The following is a 17733-nucleotide window of genomic DNA, read 5'->3' on the forward strand; positions in this document are numbered from 1 at the left end:
TTTACACTTTTCACTACTGTCATGCCTTAATTTCCAAATATCGAAGCTTAATTTGTGGAAGGTGGAACTAATTTATCGAAATAATTAGGTTGTGAAAAATGGGAAATGTGCATGAATCATGCCGTTCTAGTGCAATAAACGTCTATATAATTAATGTCGTACGAATTATAACAAAAAATAATTCAAAACCGTAGGGGGCCTATAAATAGTGCAGGGATAAGGTTTCAGCTTAGAGCATATATACTAAAAGGTTGAGTTATTTTCCAGTAAATTAAGGGCGATCTGATCCTCGCATGCGCGCGCTGATTCGCTAGCTTGGGGAAGAAGAAGATGATCATCAGTAGTATGAAGACAGCATTAAGGATAATTTTCCTTGCGGCGTTTCTTGGGTGGGTCATAGTTTGGGTTCTTTTGCCAACCAAAACATACAAGCAAGCATGGACTCCCACCCTAAACAGCAAGCTCAATTCAACATATTTTGGAGAACAAGGTTCCCTAACTGCTTATTTCTGTAATAATTTTTGTTTTTTCCTGGTCACTCGCTTATTGTTTTCCGATGCATTCAGTTCTTTTTCTTAGAATCATGCTAAAATTAATGATATGATCAATATCCAGGGACAAATCTTCTGCTTTTTACATTTCCCATGATATTTATAGCAATTTTGGGCTGCGTTTATCTCCACTTTCAGAACAAATCAAAGAATATGAACTCCAAAAGGTTACCTACCTTCATCTCTTATGAATTGTTCAGCCACTACTTCTTTTTCTTCGGCCCATCCATTTTTTTCCCAACTCATGATAAACAAATGATGAATGCTTTTAACCTGATCTTATGACGCATATCGATCGAGCGACAAAATTGACATATATATACTCTTGTATACCTTAACTGATTGCAGAGACGTTGTTACAAGCAATCATTTGGCCTTTTGGAGACGTCCGGTGCTTGTGATGGCTCCTCTTGGAATTGTTACTGCAGTGGAGCTTGCTTTTGCAGCCATGTTTGTTTTGCTCTTAATCTGGTCTTTATCCAATTATTTACACGTCAGCTTCGATCACCTCCATATGCATAAAGCAGGCGAGAAAGTGTATGTAGGAATATTTCTTCATTTAGTTTGAAAGTTGATAGAAATTAGATGGTTTGTAAGCCTTGCAGCTTCAACGACGATATATAACAGCCTTCTAATTTTATACCAAGCATTAAAGTCTTTATAGATCATATATAGCTATGATCTCTCTCTAGATTTCTTGCATGCATCTATCATTTTTTTTCCTGATCTCGATTGATCTTTGTCCAACCACTAATTAATTAATTAAGGTAATTAAGTAGTGTTCCGTTTGTAATTGTATGTCGTTGGCATGCATGCAGGTGGCAAGCAAAGTTTCGAAGTGTATCATTGAGACTGGGGTATGTTGGAAACATATGCTGGGCATTTCTCTTCTTTCCTGTGACTCGAGGTTCTTCAATATTGCCTCTTGTTGGACTGACATCAGAGTCTAGCATCAAGTATCATATCTGGCTCAGTCATGTTTCAATGATTCTTTTTGCCGCACATACCGTAGGTTTCATCATTTATTGGGCTATGACTGATCAAATGGCTCAGGTATTTTATATTTTTAAGTCTGCAATCTTTTCTCGGAATTTAATGAAACAATATCGCGCGTGCTGTCAGCTATTAACATGCGTTGATTGTTTGTTGTGAGGTTATACACGTAAAGATCTTCTCTGATCTATCTTTGTTCGTGTTTGTCTTTTTATGTTTGGAATAGAATTCATGCAGCTGTCTTTGTTTGACAGTACTGGTGAGGGATGTATTCGTAAATTACTTTGATTCCTTCTTGATGATTACTTGCCGAAAGTGATCTCTACTTTTCTTTTAGAAAGAAGAAGCTGGATGAGTGGTTGATGATGATCTTCTGCATCCTGTCAATATTGGATATTACGTACGAGAAGAAAATATATATCATCTATGAACACATAAATCATCATGTTAACATATAGGAAAATTGGAGCCTATAGGATTTCAATGCATGCATTAATGCATATTAAATTATAAAAACCCAATTGAATATTGGTGCATGCATGGAAGGTACGTCGTTTTGTAATTTCGAACAACAGTACTAATTATTAACTACAAGTATTAAAAATGTGATTTAAAAAAATAGAGACATGCAAGAGAGAGAATTACAAAAAGAAAAGCCCACACACAAACACTTAAATTTATTCCTCGTCTTCTTGTCTGAATTGTAACTATCAATATAGTATTTAAAAATTTCACAGTAATATTTATGATAGTACTAGATATAACCGATCGGTCAACGTGTGCCTGTTTGTGCGTGTATGTGTGGGCATGCATGCCCGTGCCTGCGCAGATCGATCGAGAGAAGGGCATGCATGATGCATATATATATATATGTGTGTGTGTGTGTGTGTGGCTTTTTGCTGGGCATTAAATAAAAATGGCGTTGGCAATAATGCATGCAGTTGCTTGAGTGGAGCCGTGATTGGGTGCCAAATGTAGCTGGGGAGATTGCAATAGTATTTGCATTGGCTATGTGGGTTACGAGCTTTCCTCGCGTTAGGCGAAAGATGTTTGAGGTTTTCTTCTATACCCACCATCTTTACATTCTCTATATCTTCTTCTACGTATTGCATGTTGGCACTGCCTACTTCTGCATGATCCTTCCTGGGATCTTCCTCTTCCTTGTCGATCGATTCTTGAGATTCCTACAGTCGAGACAAAGTGCTAGGTTGGTATCTGCACGCATTCTACCTTGTGACACTGTGGAACTAAACTTCTCCAAGAGCCAAGGTATAACAACGTCGAGGATTAGTATTACTGAAATAGTAGATTTTCTGACACCATTATTTTGTTTTGTTCGAAGAATTTGACCTTCAATTTTTCCTCCCAGGTTTGAATTACAATCCAACAAGCATCATGTTTATAAATGTGCCTAGCATTTCCAAGTTTCAGTGGCATCCTTTCACAGTGACTTCCTGCTGTGATATGGAGCCGGATAAGCTCAGCGTTGCCATCAAACGCGAGGGAAGCTGGTCTCAAAAGCTTTTCCAAGAACTTTCTTCTCCTGTGGATCATCTCAAAGTTTCTGTTGAAGGACCTTATGGGCCTTCTTCATCTCATTTTCTGAGGTGCTCAGTTATAAACTACTACGTACATGCAGTTTGTCTTTTATAATATCATTGATCGATGTGTCTTTGACTTTGAATTACTTATTAATTTCTCGTTTAATCTGATTGGTTTTTATTTTTCTGGCACAAGGCACGAGTCCCTGGTGATGGTGAGTGGAGGTAGTGGGATTACTCCTTTCGTGTCTATAATTCGCGAGATCATTTTCCGAAGCCAAAATGGAAGCTTAAACGTCCCGCGTGTTCTCCTCGTGTGTGCCTTCAAGAACTCGGTGGATCTCGCCATACTAGATCTCTTAATTCCTATTTCTGGCGCACCCACTCAAACTTCCAAAATGCAGTTGCAAATAGAAGCCTATGTCACCAGAAACAAAGAGCAGCCATCCATAGATTCCCAGAAGCTCATACAGACCAAATGGTTTAAGCCAGACCAAACAGACTCACTTATTTCTCCCGCACTAGGCTCAAACAATTGGTTATGGCTTGGTGCAATAATCTCGTCATCATTTGTCATGTTCCTTCTCTTTGTAGGCATTGTCACTCGTTACTACATTTACCCTATTGAACAAAACAACAATGAGACTTATAATTTCTCATTCTACTCTCTTTGGGACATGTTTTTGGTATTTACCTGTATTCTCTTAGTTTCTAGTGCAATATTTCTTCGGTGCAAGAAACAAAATTCTAGGGAAGGGAAGCAAATCCAAAATTCTGATGTGCCAACACCAACAAATTCACCAGGGTCTTGGTTCAATGTTGCTGATAGGGAGCTGGAAAGCCTTCCCCATCAGTCTCTTGTTCAAGCCACCAACGTGCACTTTGGTGCTAGGCCCGATCTTAAGAGTAAGTTACCTCTACTAACACCCAAATATGATCAGAGTAAACGCATCGCCTTAGAATTAATTAGTATGTTAGGTAAAATACTAATCGATAGTATGTATTGGCATTGCAGAAGTTCTTCTTGAGTGCACAGGATTAGATGTTGGAGTTTTAGTCTGTGGTCCGAGGAAGATGCGACATGAGGTTGCCAAAATTTGTTCGTCTGGTTTGGCAGAAAATCTGCACTTCGAGTCCATCAGCTTCAACTGGTGATGAATTCGAAAGGTGAATGTACATGTCTCATTGTCTATTAGCATTGCAGAAATTCTTCTTTTGGGGCAAAAGATCCATTCTTCGAGTCTTGCAGTTCGTGGCATATGAAAAGTAGCTCAGCTGGAGGCCAGGTTGCAAATTAATATCTGTTCATGATCCGCTTCGGCAGATGTATAATCTGCACCTTTGTTTTATTATTGCCATACGTTGAACTGGGGAGTACTTAAATTTGTATGCATTGTCCATATGTACAAATACAATTAATTAATAAGCATTTGTGTCCAATTATATATTTGGGATGATAACGATTATTTACGTCAAAAATATTCATTTCGACCATGTTTATTGCACTTTTGGTTTGGTCTTTCTGTTCTTACTTGCATGGTATGCTTCCCATTATATATCACCCAACAGGCGGCACAGAACAGACAATACGTGTAAGAGTTCTATCCTAACTTCACGCTATTTCACTACAAGAAAAAGCCTATAATTGCAGCGATTTTTACATCGTCTCGATCTTTTTACATCAAATTTTGAAACTAGGTTTTTGTGGCCATTTTTCCACTTTTTAAGACGTACAAATTCGCTGCTGATACTAAATTGATCTTTTATAGTGATTTTTCATTTTTTGCAATGAAAAAATTTGTCGGAAAATTAAAAAACTCGTTACGACGGTTCATTAATCGCTGCAATGCGAAAGTGGTCTTTTGAAGCGATTTTTTAACTTTAAAAATTGCCCCTTTTTTTATCATTGCAAAAAAATTGCCGCAAATAATACTTGTTTTCGGCAATTTAACTTTCGCTAGTGAATTAAAGCACGAATTTGGAAAATGTTGATGGAGAAATTAACTGTTATGTTTTTGTGGCAACTTTTATAGCTATTGCAGCGACTTTTTCTGCCGCAATAAACAATTTTTACTGTAACGGCATTTTCTTTCTGTCAAATGCAAAAATCTCCACAATAGATAATTTTTGTGGTGAAAATTGGCACCATAAAAGGTTTTGTGACCATTTAAAATCTTATTAGCGGCGAATGAAAAATTCCTCAAATAGCTAATAAAATTAAAAACTACACTCGCTTTCCAATAATTTCCCTCCATCCGTCTCCCCCCCCCCCCTCTCTCTCTCCTCAATCCCTCCGCCACACTAAGACGCAGTAGCTCAAGTGGCCAGCACACCCCGTTTCATTTACTTACCACACTCACCTTTGGGTCACCCGCTCCTTCTCCCCCAGCCCCTACCTGATCTCTTACCTCATTGAATCTGGCGTCACCCCTATCTCTCTTGGATTTCTCTATATCGCCGCTGCTAGGGGTTCCGTTCGCCACCATCCACATGTCGACACTGTCGCTAGTTCTCCGTCGGAGCCCCCTTCTCCTCCGCGCCTAGCCCAACAGTCCAAGGCCCTTTCTCTCTCCCTTGCTCTATTTGCAAGCCATGGCCACCAAGTCTCCCCATCGCCACCATGCTCCTCTCAAGTCACCACTCCACACCAAGCAACCACCGCGACTACCTCTGATATTGCCTTTTGTTTTCACATTTATAGGTTCTTTTCATTCTTGTTATATTTGCTTGATTTCTTGTTTTAGTTTCCTTTGGAGATTGGGTTTTGTGTTTATATCTGTGTGGTCGCTAGTTTGTTTATGGGTTCTTGATATCATGCATTTTTCAATTATATCTTTGGTGCGTGCTGATGATATTTCTTATCTTTGAGCAATTCAAGTTCATTTGATGATTATTTGATCAGATGCCGATATGTTTGCAATTGGTATGTAAATAGAGTAAAGTTTTTCATTTTCTTTCCTATTTCTTTCTTTCTTGTTGATGAGAATTGGGTAACATGATTAACCATAGCACCATAGGTTTTTTTTTCCTCTTTTTTTTTTTTGGTTTGGGGGGGGGGAGTTGTAGGAACTTTTAGCTTTCAAATATGTGTTCAAATTTGTCAGTTTCAATTTTGGTTTTTCTACTAGATGGAGATTTATTCTTCTTATTTTCATCTTGGAGATTTATTATAGAATAATTTTGCTCTATTTGATGGCTTGACCCATAGTCTTGTTTTCCCATGCTGGAATATATATGCATTTTTTGTTGACCTTGTCCAAGCTGAGTTGATTGGTAAACATTTGATTTGCTGACAGAGGCAGCTTGTCACTAAATGATGGATTTGTGAATAATATGATAAAATATTGTTAGAATATTATTTTCTAATATTATTATTGGTTTGAGATTTGAAAAAGATGAGTTGAGATGAGTTGACGTGAGTTTTGAATCCAAACCACCCCTAAATGTATCTTATTACTTCTACTTTTCCATATCATTTTTGCATGCAATTAGAGATCAAACTTCAATTTTTATACACAGAAGGCTGTTGGTATCGTCCAAAACTTATGTTTTGAGTTTCACCTTCAATTTTCTTTCTTTATCTAAAGTAATTCAGGATTGCTAGTAAAATAGGCTATACGTTAATCATGCATGCTTTCATTTTCTCTTTTTCCCACTCATTCTTCCTTACTAGCAATTTGCAAACAACTCCATCTCATCACTTTTCTCTAGGGCTAGTGAATGATGAAATGGAAAATCCATTCCAAAGCCAAGGTACTTTCTCTTTCCTATTATTCTTACCCTTCTCCTATATTTCTTGATCTCCTCCTCTCTCACTTTCATATTATGTTGTACATAAAAAGAGTGGAATCTAATGAATACCCATGCCAGTAATGAAATTTTGAAGGTTGCTGGTTGGTGGATGTGTGGCATCTACACTAGTATATTTCGACAATCATTGCGAAAGAGATATCATCTCAAGGTAATATCAATTTTCTCTTGTTAGTATCTTGAATTTCATCCCTTGCAAAAGCCAAAAGTTAGATCATGCATTCTCTTGAACTTGGAATCACCTGCATATAGACATGCTCAGATATGTAGTCCACTTATGCTTTTAGTTTTTTGCACTATATGAGAACTATGGAAATGTAGAAGGCCTGTGAATATATGGAGGTTTAGGTTTACTTTTATTCCCTTTCCTAATTATTGCCTTAGATGTAAAAGAAATTTATGTCCAGATACTATGGCGCATGGTTTTAAACATATATTAATTATACCTTACAGTTATATATATACATATATTATATATAAGGGTCTCTAATATGAAGTATAGCTTGGGTATAGTCCAAAAGTATTTTTGTGGATTTTTTTTATTTATTTTGTGAAATACATTTTCTGGCAAGTAAAAGTTGCCGAAAATATTTTTTCGTATATTAAATTTATTTGCGGCGATCACATATTGTTGGAAATACTTTTTTCGGCTATTTTTATAGTATTTTTGATGACTATAAATCGCTAATTTGCCGCAAAAAAGTTTTCCAATGATTTAATAGGCAAACCAAATGGGTATTTGCAGCATTTTATTTGGAATTTGCGGTGAAAAAAATTGCCGAAAAAGTAACTATTTGCAACGATTTTTGCAGTTCACTGGTTTAACTTATAATTGAGTAAAAAATTGGAACGAACATTTGGTACTGTAAAAATCGCTGAGAAAGATCAATTCTGGCGATATTATGGCTTATTTCTGGCCATTTTTTGCACTGGAAAAAACTACTTTTCTTGTAGTGAATTTGTATTCAATACTTATCCATTCCATGTTCTTGATTTGTTGATTCATTTGGCTTTTGTCTTGTCTTGGAAAGAAAGGGAAAGCAATGAAAAAATGGCAAGGAAAGACCCCATTAATTTCCTCAAGAATTTGTTTCGTTTCCTGGCCTGTACCTTTTGAGAACTTTTTTATTTTTTAGTTCAGTAAAAAAAAAAAATCCGTCATTTATAATAACTAATCAGACAGTTCAAGCACAATTAATCAAAAAACAATTAGAAGATAGATCAAGAGGTTTATATAATGACAAAGCTAAAAGTGCAGTAAGGGAAGGGTGAGCGCAGAAAAGGGCACCTTTTTTTTGGGACAAGACCCAATTTTATTGAGTTCATCACTTATGGAGGAGAAGAGAAAAGATATTTGTAACTGTGAATTGTGCAACTGCTGCGTAATCGCTTTTAAAAAAGTAAATAAAACATGGGACCTATATGAAAAAAATTAATTTTTTAATAGTGGACTCCACTCTTTTTCAAAGTGATTATGTGATGTTTACGTACTTCACAGTTGTATGTAAAATTACTTAGAAGAGAAATACTGTGAAAACAACTCTAACCCAAAAAATATACATATATGAAAATTCAAAAAGCCTATTTTGAGAACTAAAGAACATGCCTAGCATTAGAAAGTTCAGCTCTAATGCTAGGCCTCGTTGGGAACATGTGTTTAGCCTTTGTCTTCTTTTTGGTAACTCGAGGATCTTCAGTTTTGCAACTCATCGGGCTCATGTCGATCAAGTATCATATCCGGCTAGCTTGGATATTGTGTTAACCCTCTTTGCGGCTCACGGCTTAAGTTACATTATGAATGGTCATGTGGGCAACTAGGTTTACACGTCTAAGAAGAGAGTTTTTCAAGCTCTTTTTCTATACACATCATCTATATATTATCTTTGTTGTCTTCTATGTGCTTGAGGTGGAGTTCTCCTATTCGTTTGTTACTATGTTGATAGGTCTTGGAGTATTTGCAACTGCTTGAGTCTGAGTAGGATCCTTAACATGCCCCTTCGGTAATGCCCCAATGGAAGGCCCAAACAATATGGTCTATACTCCAAAAGGACTAGTCAATGATACAATTGGAGTCTCATTGGAACCTTATAAAGAGCAAGAACTTCTCCTTCCCAAGCAATGTGAGATCCTATATACCACCTACCATTATCCATATCATATGGGGTATCACAATCTACCCCCTTAAATTTCAGACGTCCTCGTCGGGCCTGTCCATTATAGGTGGCACGGCTCAAGTCCCACATTTCTAGTTGGGATAGGCTTTGATCTCATTTGTAATGTCCCAATGGAAGGCCCAAACAACACGGTCTATACTCCAAAACAATTGGAGCCCCATTGGAACCTTATAAAGAGCAAGAACTTCTCATTCTCAAGTAATGTGGGATCCCATACACTACCTACCCTTATCCATATCATATGGGGTATCACACCTTCAATCTCATGGGGTAAAAATATCAGCACACTGATTATTAGTGGAAATGTAATTAATTACAATATCCTTGTGAAAAACCTTCTCCCTAATGAAATGATAATCAACTTCAATATGTTTAATTCTTGCATGAAAAATTAGGTTATAAGCTAATGCAGTAGCACCCAAATTGTCACACCATAGGTGAGGAGGAGCAGTTACATTGATTTGTAATTCCTTTAATAGCATCCTTAACCAATATAATTCAATTGTTGCAATAGCCATAGAGAGATATTTTGCCTCTATGCTTGACCTAGACACCACAGGTTGTTTATTAGCTTGCCAAGAAATTAGATTTTGGCCAAGGAAAACACTGTAGCCACTGGTAGACCTGCGGTCAGCTGGATCTACTGCCCAATCTGAATCACAAAAGGCTTCTAAATGAAGTGGTCCCAGTGTAAGGTAGAGTCCAAAGTCTGTTGTACCCTTCAAGTATCTCAATACACGTTTGGCTGCAGTGAAATGTGCAGTAGTAGGACAATGCATAAATTGACATAGTTGATTGACAGAGTAAGATATATCAGGTTTTGTCAATGTACAATACTGCAAAGCCTTAACTATATGTCTGAATTGTGTTAGATCAGGTAGTGGATCCCCATCAAACTTGGTGAGTTTCTTAGGTGATGTACAAGGTGTAGTATAAGCTTTAGCCCTGACCATATTTACTCTGCCTAGCAAATCTACAATGTATTTGGCTTGATTAAGATGAATCCGTTTGTCATCTTGATGAACATGGATGCCAAGGAAGTAGGACAAGTCACCAAGATCTTTCATTTTAAACTCAGTTTGTAGACTGCCAATTAACTCAGTAATCCTTGTTAAATGAGTGAGTGTGACAATAATATCATCCACATAAATTAGAATAAAGATATGAACATCAAATTGTTGAAGCATAAACAATGAGGTGTCAACCAAGGAACCTATAAATCCAAGGTTAAGAAGGGATTGAGTTAACCTATGGAACCAAGCACAAGGAGCTTGTTTAAGCCCATAGAGAGCCTTGGTGAGTTTACACACATGATTAGGCAACTTTTGGTCAATGAACCAAGTAGGTTGCTCCATAAACACTTCATCATTTAGGTATCCATTCAAGAAAGCATTAGTTACATCAAGTTGCATAATTGGCCAACCATTGGTGATAGTAAGGGATAATAAAAGTCGAATTGTAGAAGGCTTAATAACAGAGCTAAAGGTGTCTGTGTAGTCAATTTCATCTCGTTGCTCAAACCCTTTGCTACTAATTTAGCTTTATACCTTTCCATGGTGCTATCAGGCTTTTGCTTTATCTTAAATACCCATGTATTTCTTATGACATTTCTATCTTGTGGTCTTGGAAAGAGGGACCAAGTTCCATTTTCCTGCAAGACCTGGAACTCATTTTCCATAGTAGCAATCCATTTAGGATCTGACACAGCTTGGGCAAAGGTGTGAGGCTCACGAGGTAATTTGGCAACCAACATTACTTTTGATGGATGCTTAGTAGAAGTGGTAGAGAGATAAAGGTGGTAGTCTGTGAATTCTTTTGGTTTAAGATTTTCTGCCGTGGATCGAGTTATGATATGGGGTGAGCTTGTTGTTGGTTGTGAAAGTATTTGAGCAAGAGAGGTTTCAGCAGCTGGTTGAAGGAAGTGATTTTCTATTTGTTGAGTACGAGAGGCAGTTGCTAAAGGTTCAGTATCCAATTAAAGGGTTGAGATACTTTGTAGATTAGATTGTGCAGGTTCTATGGGTGTAAGGGAGTTTAGTGATATCTATATGATTTGTTCCTAAGCTAATGGTGCTAAGAGAGTGGCACTGAGATGGTCAGAGGTAGTATTTATTGAATAAAAATGAGAAGGTAAAAGAATAGTAACTCTTTGGGAAGATGCTTCTCTCGCAGAAGCTGTAGATGCAAGTTGATCCTATGGTGGGAACCTTAGCTCATCAAACACCATGTGCCTTGAGACATACACTCTGTGTGAGACTAAATCAAGACATGTGTAACCCTTTTGATTTGAATAGTAACCCAGAAAGACACATTGTTTGCTTTCAAACTCTAGTTTGTGCTTGTTATATGGTTTAGTAGTGGGTAGCAGGCACAACCGAAGATCTTTATGGTGGTGTAGTTTGGTTCTTGATGAAATAGCTTAGTGAAGGGTGATGAAAATTTAAGCGTGCTTGTTGGCAGCCTATTTATCAAATAGATAGCAGTGTGAAAAGTTTCAACCCAATAGGTCATAGGGAGATGAGATTGTCCCAAAAGATTAAGTCCAGTCTCAATAACATGTCTATGTTTTCTTTTAGCTTTTCCATTCTGTTGGAATGCATGTGGGCAAGTTAATCTATGGTAAATTTCATGATCAGCAAGATACTTAGTGAATTAAGTTGACGTATACTCTCCTCCACCATCTATTTGGAGTTGTTTAATTTTGGTTGAAAATAGTTTTTTGGTCACATACTTAAATTTGAACACCTCAAATTTGTGTTTTAATGAGAATAACCAAGAGTAACTAGAGTAGTCATTAATAAAGAGTACATAAAACTTGTAATCATTTATTGACAAAATAGGTGATGTCCATACATCACTATGAACAAACTTCAAAGGACATGATGAGACTCGAGTAGACTCAGTAAAAAAGGGAGTTGTTTGCTTTTTGCAATTTGACATGAATTACACAAAGACTTATTTAGACTTAAGTTGGACATAGACAACTGTTTGGTCTTAACAAGGTGTTGCAAAACTTGAGAGTTTGGACACCCCAATCCGTTAGGAAAAACTGCTGCAGAAGTCCTTATTCCCAATAATGCCATGTGTGCTTTGGTTTTATTTTTGGCTAGAGGGCTCAGCTACACAAGATACAAACCATCTCTACTGGCCCTCTGTAGGAGGATCTTCCTAGTGAGGTTGTCATTCACAACAAAATGAGTGTCAGTTAGTTTAAATAACAATTATTATCCCGACAAAATTTATTAATAGAGAGGAGGTTAGCTGGGGCCTAATGATAATGTAAAATATCATTAAGATGGCAAAAGGAATTTTTAGAATGAAAGGTAGAAGAACCCAACAATGTGGAGTCCACTACCATTGCCTATTGCAACTGTATCATTTCCTTGGTATGGTTGTTGCAAGGTCAGCTTATTCAAGTCTGTAGCAATATGGTTGTTAGTCCCACTATCCACTAGCCATTCATTGTCTTCATGCATATAATTTGATTGGGCAGCCATAGTAGCAAGTTCACTTGGTGGATGGCGACCTTGGAATGCATAGTCCATGTGGTGGAAGAAATCGAGGGCCTGATGATTGTTTCTACCACATATTTGGCAAGGGACACGGTTAGTGATAGTAGTGTTTTGTCTAGGATTTTGCTTACCTTGGGCTACATGATGATAATTCTTCTTTGAGTTTGAGCCTTTGGTTATAGGGGAGTACTTGTGCTGGTTGTGCTGTGAGGTGCTTCCATACTTCTACTTATTTGTTGGCTTTTGTGAGTAGAGAGCAAAGGAGCCACTTTCATATGAGTTGGTTTGATTATCCAACATATGTTCAGAGCTGAACAATTCCGACTCAAATTCCTCCAAGGTCATAAAGTTTTCCCATGTAACGAAGGAAAAAGAGGTCACAAAGGAGATGTATTGAGAGTTGAGGCCTCCTACAATGTAGGAGATCAAGTCTTCATCTTCTACTGGCTTGCCAACGATAGCCAGCTGATTATCAAGGGACTTTGCAACACGAAAAAACTCGGCACAAATTTTATTCCCTTGGTGAAGATTTTGCAATTGGTGATGCAAATGATTGATGCGAGATGGAGAGGCATATTGATTTGCCAATGTAGACCACACACCTGCCATGAGCTATTTAGCCCATAGACAGTAGAGATTACTTTCTTAGATAGTGCGGAAATATACAAACTCAGAATATTCTTTTCCCAAATGGTGAAAGCAGGATTGAAAGCTGGTGGGATTTGATCAAACTCCTTTGTGCTAGGCACATATTGATATTTAGGTGGGCATGGCTATGAGCCATGAACAATGCCCAACAGGACATTGGATCGCAGTATGGGTAGAAACTGACATGCCCACATCATGTAGTTTGTATCATCCAACATGATAGGTGCAAGATGTGTGATGCTAACAAGAGAAAGGCTAGCCAGAGAGATTAGTGATAGGTTGCTGGAGGATGCCATGGATAGAAAAACGATGTGAACTTTGGAGACTCTGGTACCAAGTAAAAAAGTATGAAACTTTGATTTTGGAGGAATAATTCCTTTGTTTGTATTGATTAGAATATAAAGAGTTTACATGATAAGATGATGAGTACAATAAAGAATATGTACAAATGATATGTGCTACAGTTACAGACTTCATTATATAGTTATCTAATTATCTTTTGTTCCTATATTTTCTAAACTGAGAAGAGTTGGAACTGAACTTTAGTTTGATACTATGTTGATAAGTCTTGGACTTGTGGCAACTATTTGAGTCTTAGTAGGATCCTTAACACCAGCATCTTGCTTCCAGGGTTCTACTGATTCTTACAATCCAACAGAGGGTCCGCTTGGTTTCTGCTCACATTTTATCCTGTGAAACTATTGAGTTGAACTTCTCCAAGAGTTCCATGTGAAAAATTGCAGACACAGCTGATGTCATCTTATATTATGTTTTCTTCTTCTTCTTCTTCTTCTTCTTCTTTCTCTCTCTCTCTCTCTCTCTCTCTCTCTCTCACTTCACTATGCTTTTTGACAAAATTTCTTCACTATTAGTATGGAAAATTCTTATATGACCTAATTTTCTATCATTTACTCAAGAAGTTGTGTTAAATATATTCTTGGAGATTTTTGTGAAGGGTTGAGCTATACTCCAACAGGTAGTGTGTTCATAAATGTAACCTCCATCCCTTAAAGACCTAGCCCGCCTTTGTTTTCAAAAAAAAGAAAGAAAGAAAGAGGTAAAACACACCATATGGTCAAACCTTTATATTTTCCCTTAACCCCTCCCGATACACACCCTTTTTCTTAGGAACTTAAATCCAGCCCCTACGTCGTTTTGTTCCCTCCAGCTGTGCCTCCATGCCGGTTACCACGCTGGTAAGTTCTCTAGCACCGTTTCTCTCTCTCTCTCTCTCTCTCTCTCTCGGCATCTCCGATTAGGACCAACCCAATCTGCAGTAGGCCTTTTTTGTATATCTTAAGTAAGATAGACTTTACATGTTCTACATACGATGTTAGAAAAATAAATAAAAATTGTCTTCAAAATGGGTATTTTTATTGGCAGTATTCAGGTGCTTTCCTCCATTGAAAAGAAAACAAATTGTTAATGCCTAAATTTGCAAATAGACCGAAATGGAGGAAAAAACTATTCTCAGCCCACAATGGTGATTTGGGCTATGATATGGTGCTCTTCACGTTCATTCATAAAATAATAATAAATAAATAGATAGAAATAAATAGAGACACATAAATTACGTGGTTCAGCATAAAAGCCTACATCTATGAGTTGTTTTGGGGCAAAATCCACTATGATTGGTGATTTTAGAATCTCTCATGGCCTCACATAGTGCTCAATACAATAAAGAAATTTAGTCTAGGCATAAAGAAGTCATTCCAAGCCTGTCGAGAGTCCATCATTCATTTGTAGAGATCTCATTTTATAAGGATCTGTTTTCTTCCTTGGAGTGATAGAGTTCAACTTGCCTTGTGAACCCTTTTCCTTTTAGGAGTTTGAGCCAACTTCTTTTAGTTTTTCCCTTCCTTACCTTATCTCTTTCAAGTATTATCTCTTGGTTTTATCTTTTTCTTTATTATTAGTGATAGGTTTTCAAAGAGTTGGACTGAGACAATTTAGTCCCTAACAGTTGCCAATGATTCTTAAGGTCATCTTGTTTATCAAGAAAGCCTTGAGAGTCTTCAAGTCAATTGTGGTGGAGGTAACCTGTAAGAAACTGCAGAAATAGCAATTCTGGGAATTGGTCTATAGTTTTTCACTATTATACAATACAATGGTGATCTCCATGAGCGGTCCTCAAGAAGAATTTATGAACTTTGTAGTAAGAGCTTTCGAGGATGGGCTTCTGTGAAGTTTGTTTGTAAGAAAATTTGCGTGATAATTGAGTGTATTGATGATTGTATGTTATGGTTAGTGAAGTGCGTCTATTTTCGTCCTCGATGATCATTTTTGGTTTTTGGTGGCTTTAGTGGATTTTGCCATTTGCCACAATTTTTTGTTGGCATTTAATGTTTCCATTTTGATGTAGATGTAAGAGTTTGTTTGTAGTATCTTGTACTTAAGTGGTCAAGGAGCCCGTCGACCCCCTAGATCCATCTTAGGTTGCTAAGCCTGTCGACTTGTTCCCGAAGGTAGCCCGCTTGCAGTAGTTGTGATGAGTGGAGACACTCGACTTGCGTTTGGCAGGAAGGGTGCCTCGATCGCAGAATGCTGGCGATGAGAGTGTAATGAGAGGATGCCTCGACCGTGTCTGGCGATGCGAGTGTAGTAGGAAGATGTCTTGGCCGCGTAACCCTAGTGATGCGAGTGTAGTAAGATGATACCTCGACTGCGTAACTCTAGCGATGCGAGTGTAGTAGGAGGATGTCTCAACCGCGTAACTCTAGCGATGAGAGTGTATCGGAAGGATGCCTTGACCGCGTAGCTTTGACAATGAGAGTGAGCGGGAGAATGCCTCGACCACATAACTCTGGTGATGGGTGTAGTGGGAGGATGTCTTGACTGCGTAACTTTAGCGATAAGAGTGTAACGAGAGGATACCTCGACCGCGTAACTCTGGCGATGGGTGTAACGAGAGAATGTCTCAACCGCGAAACCTTGACGATAAGAGTGTAGTAGGAGGATGCCTCGACTGCATAACTCCGGCGATGAAAGCGTGGCAGGAGGATACCTCAACCGTGTTGATATGTTAAAGTTGAGTTCAACTGCTTCATTGTACTGGGAGACAAAATGAGATCGCACTCTGTGGTAGGAGCTAGAGCTCGTCTTGTACCAAAATATATATATAAAAAAAAAAGGTTAGATTAAATAATCTAAATCACAAGTTTGAGGTTTGCAAACCTTGGCTACCTAGCTTGAGTGTGGTGAAGGCTGGTGACACATGGGCAATGCCTGCTAGCAGCCATGCTCTGGCATTGATGAAGGTTTGGGATGCCCGCAAAATAGACCGTCCTATTATGTTGACGACAAATTGAGATGCACAAGTGGAGCTCAAGATGGGCTTTATAGTTGGTGTTTCACGCTACGCGGGTGATTTCCAGTGAATTATATTCCCAAGGCATGTAGTTACTAGGTTTCCCATGGAACCTCAAGGAGCTTTGTGGGAAAAATTTTCTAAAAATCAATTTCTTTAGTAAAAATAAAATAGCAAGTTTGAAAGAGACAAACTAGAGTAATTTGGTTGTTGCGTTCAACTATTCCTTGACTGAGGTTGTTTGCTGTTGAGTGAATTCTTTTAACCATCTTTGCTCGCCACAATCAATTGCCTGTCATGGAATGGTTGTCCGTCCGTTTACTGCTCGCCATGCTCAATCAGATAATAAATCTCGCATCTGAACTCTTTCTCACAAAAGTTGTTTGCTTGCCACCTTTGCTCGCCATGGAGCTAGTGGTCTGTCCATTTGTTTTTGCTCGCCTCCTCACAGTTGACCACCACTGTGGGTTGTCTAAGGTTGTCTCCGTGGGTGATGAGGCATCCAGGATGTACAAGGTTGGTGAGGGTGGCGATGACGCATCCAAGATGTGCAAAGTTTTCGTGATGTTGGTGAAGAGCTTCTCCAGCGAGTAAAGCGTCCATGTTGCTCGCGAGGGACGTCATCATGGTTGGGAACCACCATGCTGGTGACAAAAGTTGGTGAGCTAAGTGATTGTTGTCGTAACTCTGCAACTCACAGTCATCACGGGAGATCGTACAGAACCGTGCTTGGCGACGAGGGAATGACGAGGAACATTGTGACGCTGGGAGACGAGGTACATTGTGACAGCTATAGAAAAGACTGGAGGTGCATGGCGTGGTCGTGGGTGGCTCCATGAGCTCACGGTTGGGCTAGGCAGGCGAGCACGTTGTGGTGTTGGTGTGGGGTAGCTCCTATAGGGAGCTTCGATGATGGCTGCAGAAGTTGACAGAGAGCCAAGCCTCTGTTACTATGGACAATCGCACCCTAGCAGGTCCAGTTATGGCCTCTGGTGGCCTCACTTGCCTTATGAAACCCTTTTCTTTTAGGAGTCTAAGCCAACTTCCTTTGGTTTATCTATTCCCTACCTTATCTCTTGACTTTATCTCTTTCATTATTATTAGTTATAGGTTTTCGAAGAGCTGGACTAGTCAATTTAGTCCCTAACACAAATGTTTTACAGGTTAAGTAATCTCCTATCTAGCAAAAAATTGCCA

The 17733-nt window shown here is 38.4% G+C and overlaps 2 protein-coding genes across 4 annotated transcripts; one reads left to right on the plus strand and one right to left on the minus strand.

The window, feature by feature from the left end:
* Window positions 1–227: 227 nt before the first annotated feature.
* Window positions 228–4548, plus strand: LOC108992652 (ferric reduction oxidase 4-like). Of its 3 annotated transcripts, XM_018967254.2 has the most exons (8): window positions 228–490; window positions 616–718; window positions 900–1088; window positions 1370–1604; window positions 2486–2813; window positions 2914–3151; window positions 3282–3991; window positions 4101–4548. In XM_018967254.2, exons 1-8 carry the CDS (start codon window positions 331–333, stop codon window positions 4238–4240), a joined length of 2103 nt encoding a protein of 700 aa, XP_018822799.2. In that variant the 5' UTR covers window positions 228–330; the 3' UTR covers window positions 4241–4548. The 3 variants fall into 3 exon arrangements, with proteins under 3 accessions (XP_018822799.2, XP_035547543.1, XP_018822801.2); XM_035691650.1 differs by lacking the exon at window positions 616–718; XM_018967256.2 differs by lacking the exons at window positions 616–718; window positions 900–1088.
* Window positions 4549–9332: 4784 nt separating this feature from the next.
* Window positions 9333–10822, minus strand: LOC108992632 (uncharacterized mitochondrial protein AtMg00810-like). The gene is made up of 2 exons (XM_018967232.2): window positions 10617–10822; window positions 9333–10317 (listed from the first exon to the last, which is right to left on the minus strand). Exons 1-2 carry the CDS (start codon window positions 10820–10822, stop codon window positions 9333–9335), a joined length of 1191 nt encoding a protein of 396 aa, XP_018822777.2.
* Window positions 10823–17733: the final 6911 nt, after the last annotated feature.

The sequence above is a fragment of the Juglans regia genome, chromosome 7 (genome assembly GCF_001411555.2).
Source record: "Juglans regia cultivar Chandler chromosome 7, Walnut 2.0, whole genome shotgun sequence".
Lineage (NCBI taxonomy): Eukaryota > Viridiplantae > Streptophyta > Magnoliopsida > Fagales > Juglandaceae > Juglans > Juglans regia.

Coding starts and splice junctions, on each gene's coding strand:
- LOC108992632 (XM_018967232.2), bottom strand. CDS start 10,822: ATGTTGGTTGCCAAATTACCTCGTGAGCCTCACACCTTTGCCCAAGCT. Junction 10,318..10,616: donor CCTGATAGCACCATGGAAAG/GTATAAAGCTAA, acceptor TTGGTTCCATAG/GTTAACTCAATCCCTTCTTA.
- LOC108992652 (XM_018967254.2), top strand. CDS start 331: ATGATCATCAGTAGTATGAAGACAGCATTAAGGATAATTTTCCTTGCG. Junction 1,089..1,369: donor CATAAAGCAGGCGAGAAAGT/GTATGTAGGAAT, acceptor GCATGCATGCAG/GTGGCAAGCAAAGTTTCGAA. Junction 1,605..2,485: donor TGACTGATCAAATGGCTCAG/GTATTTTATATT, acceptor TAATGCATGCAG/TTGCTTGAGTGGAGCCGTGA.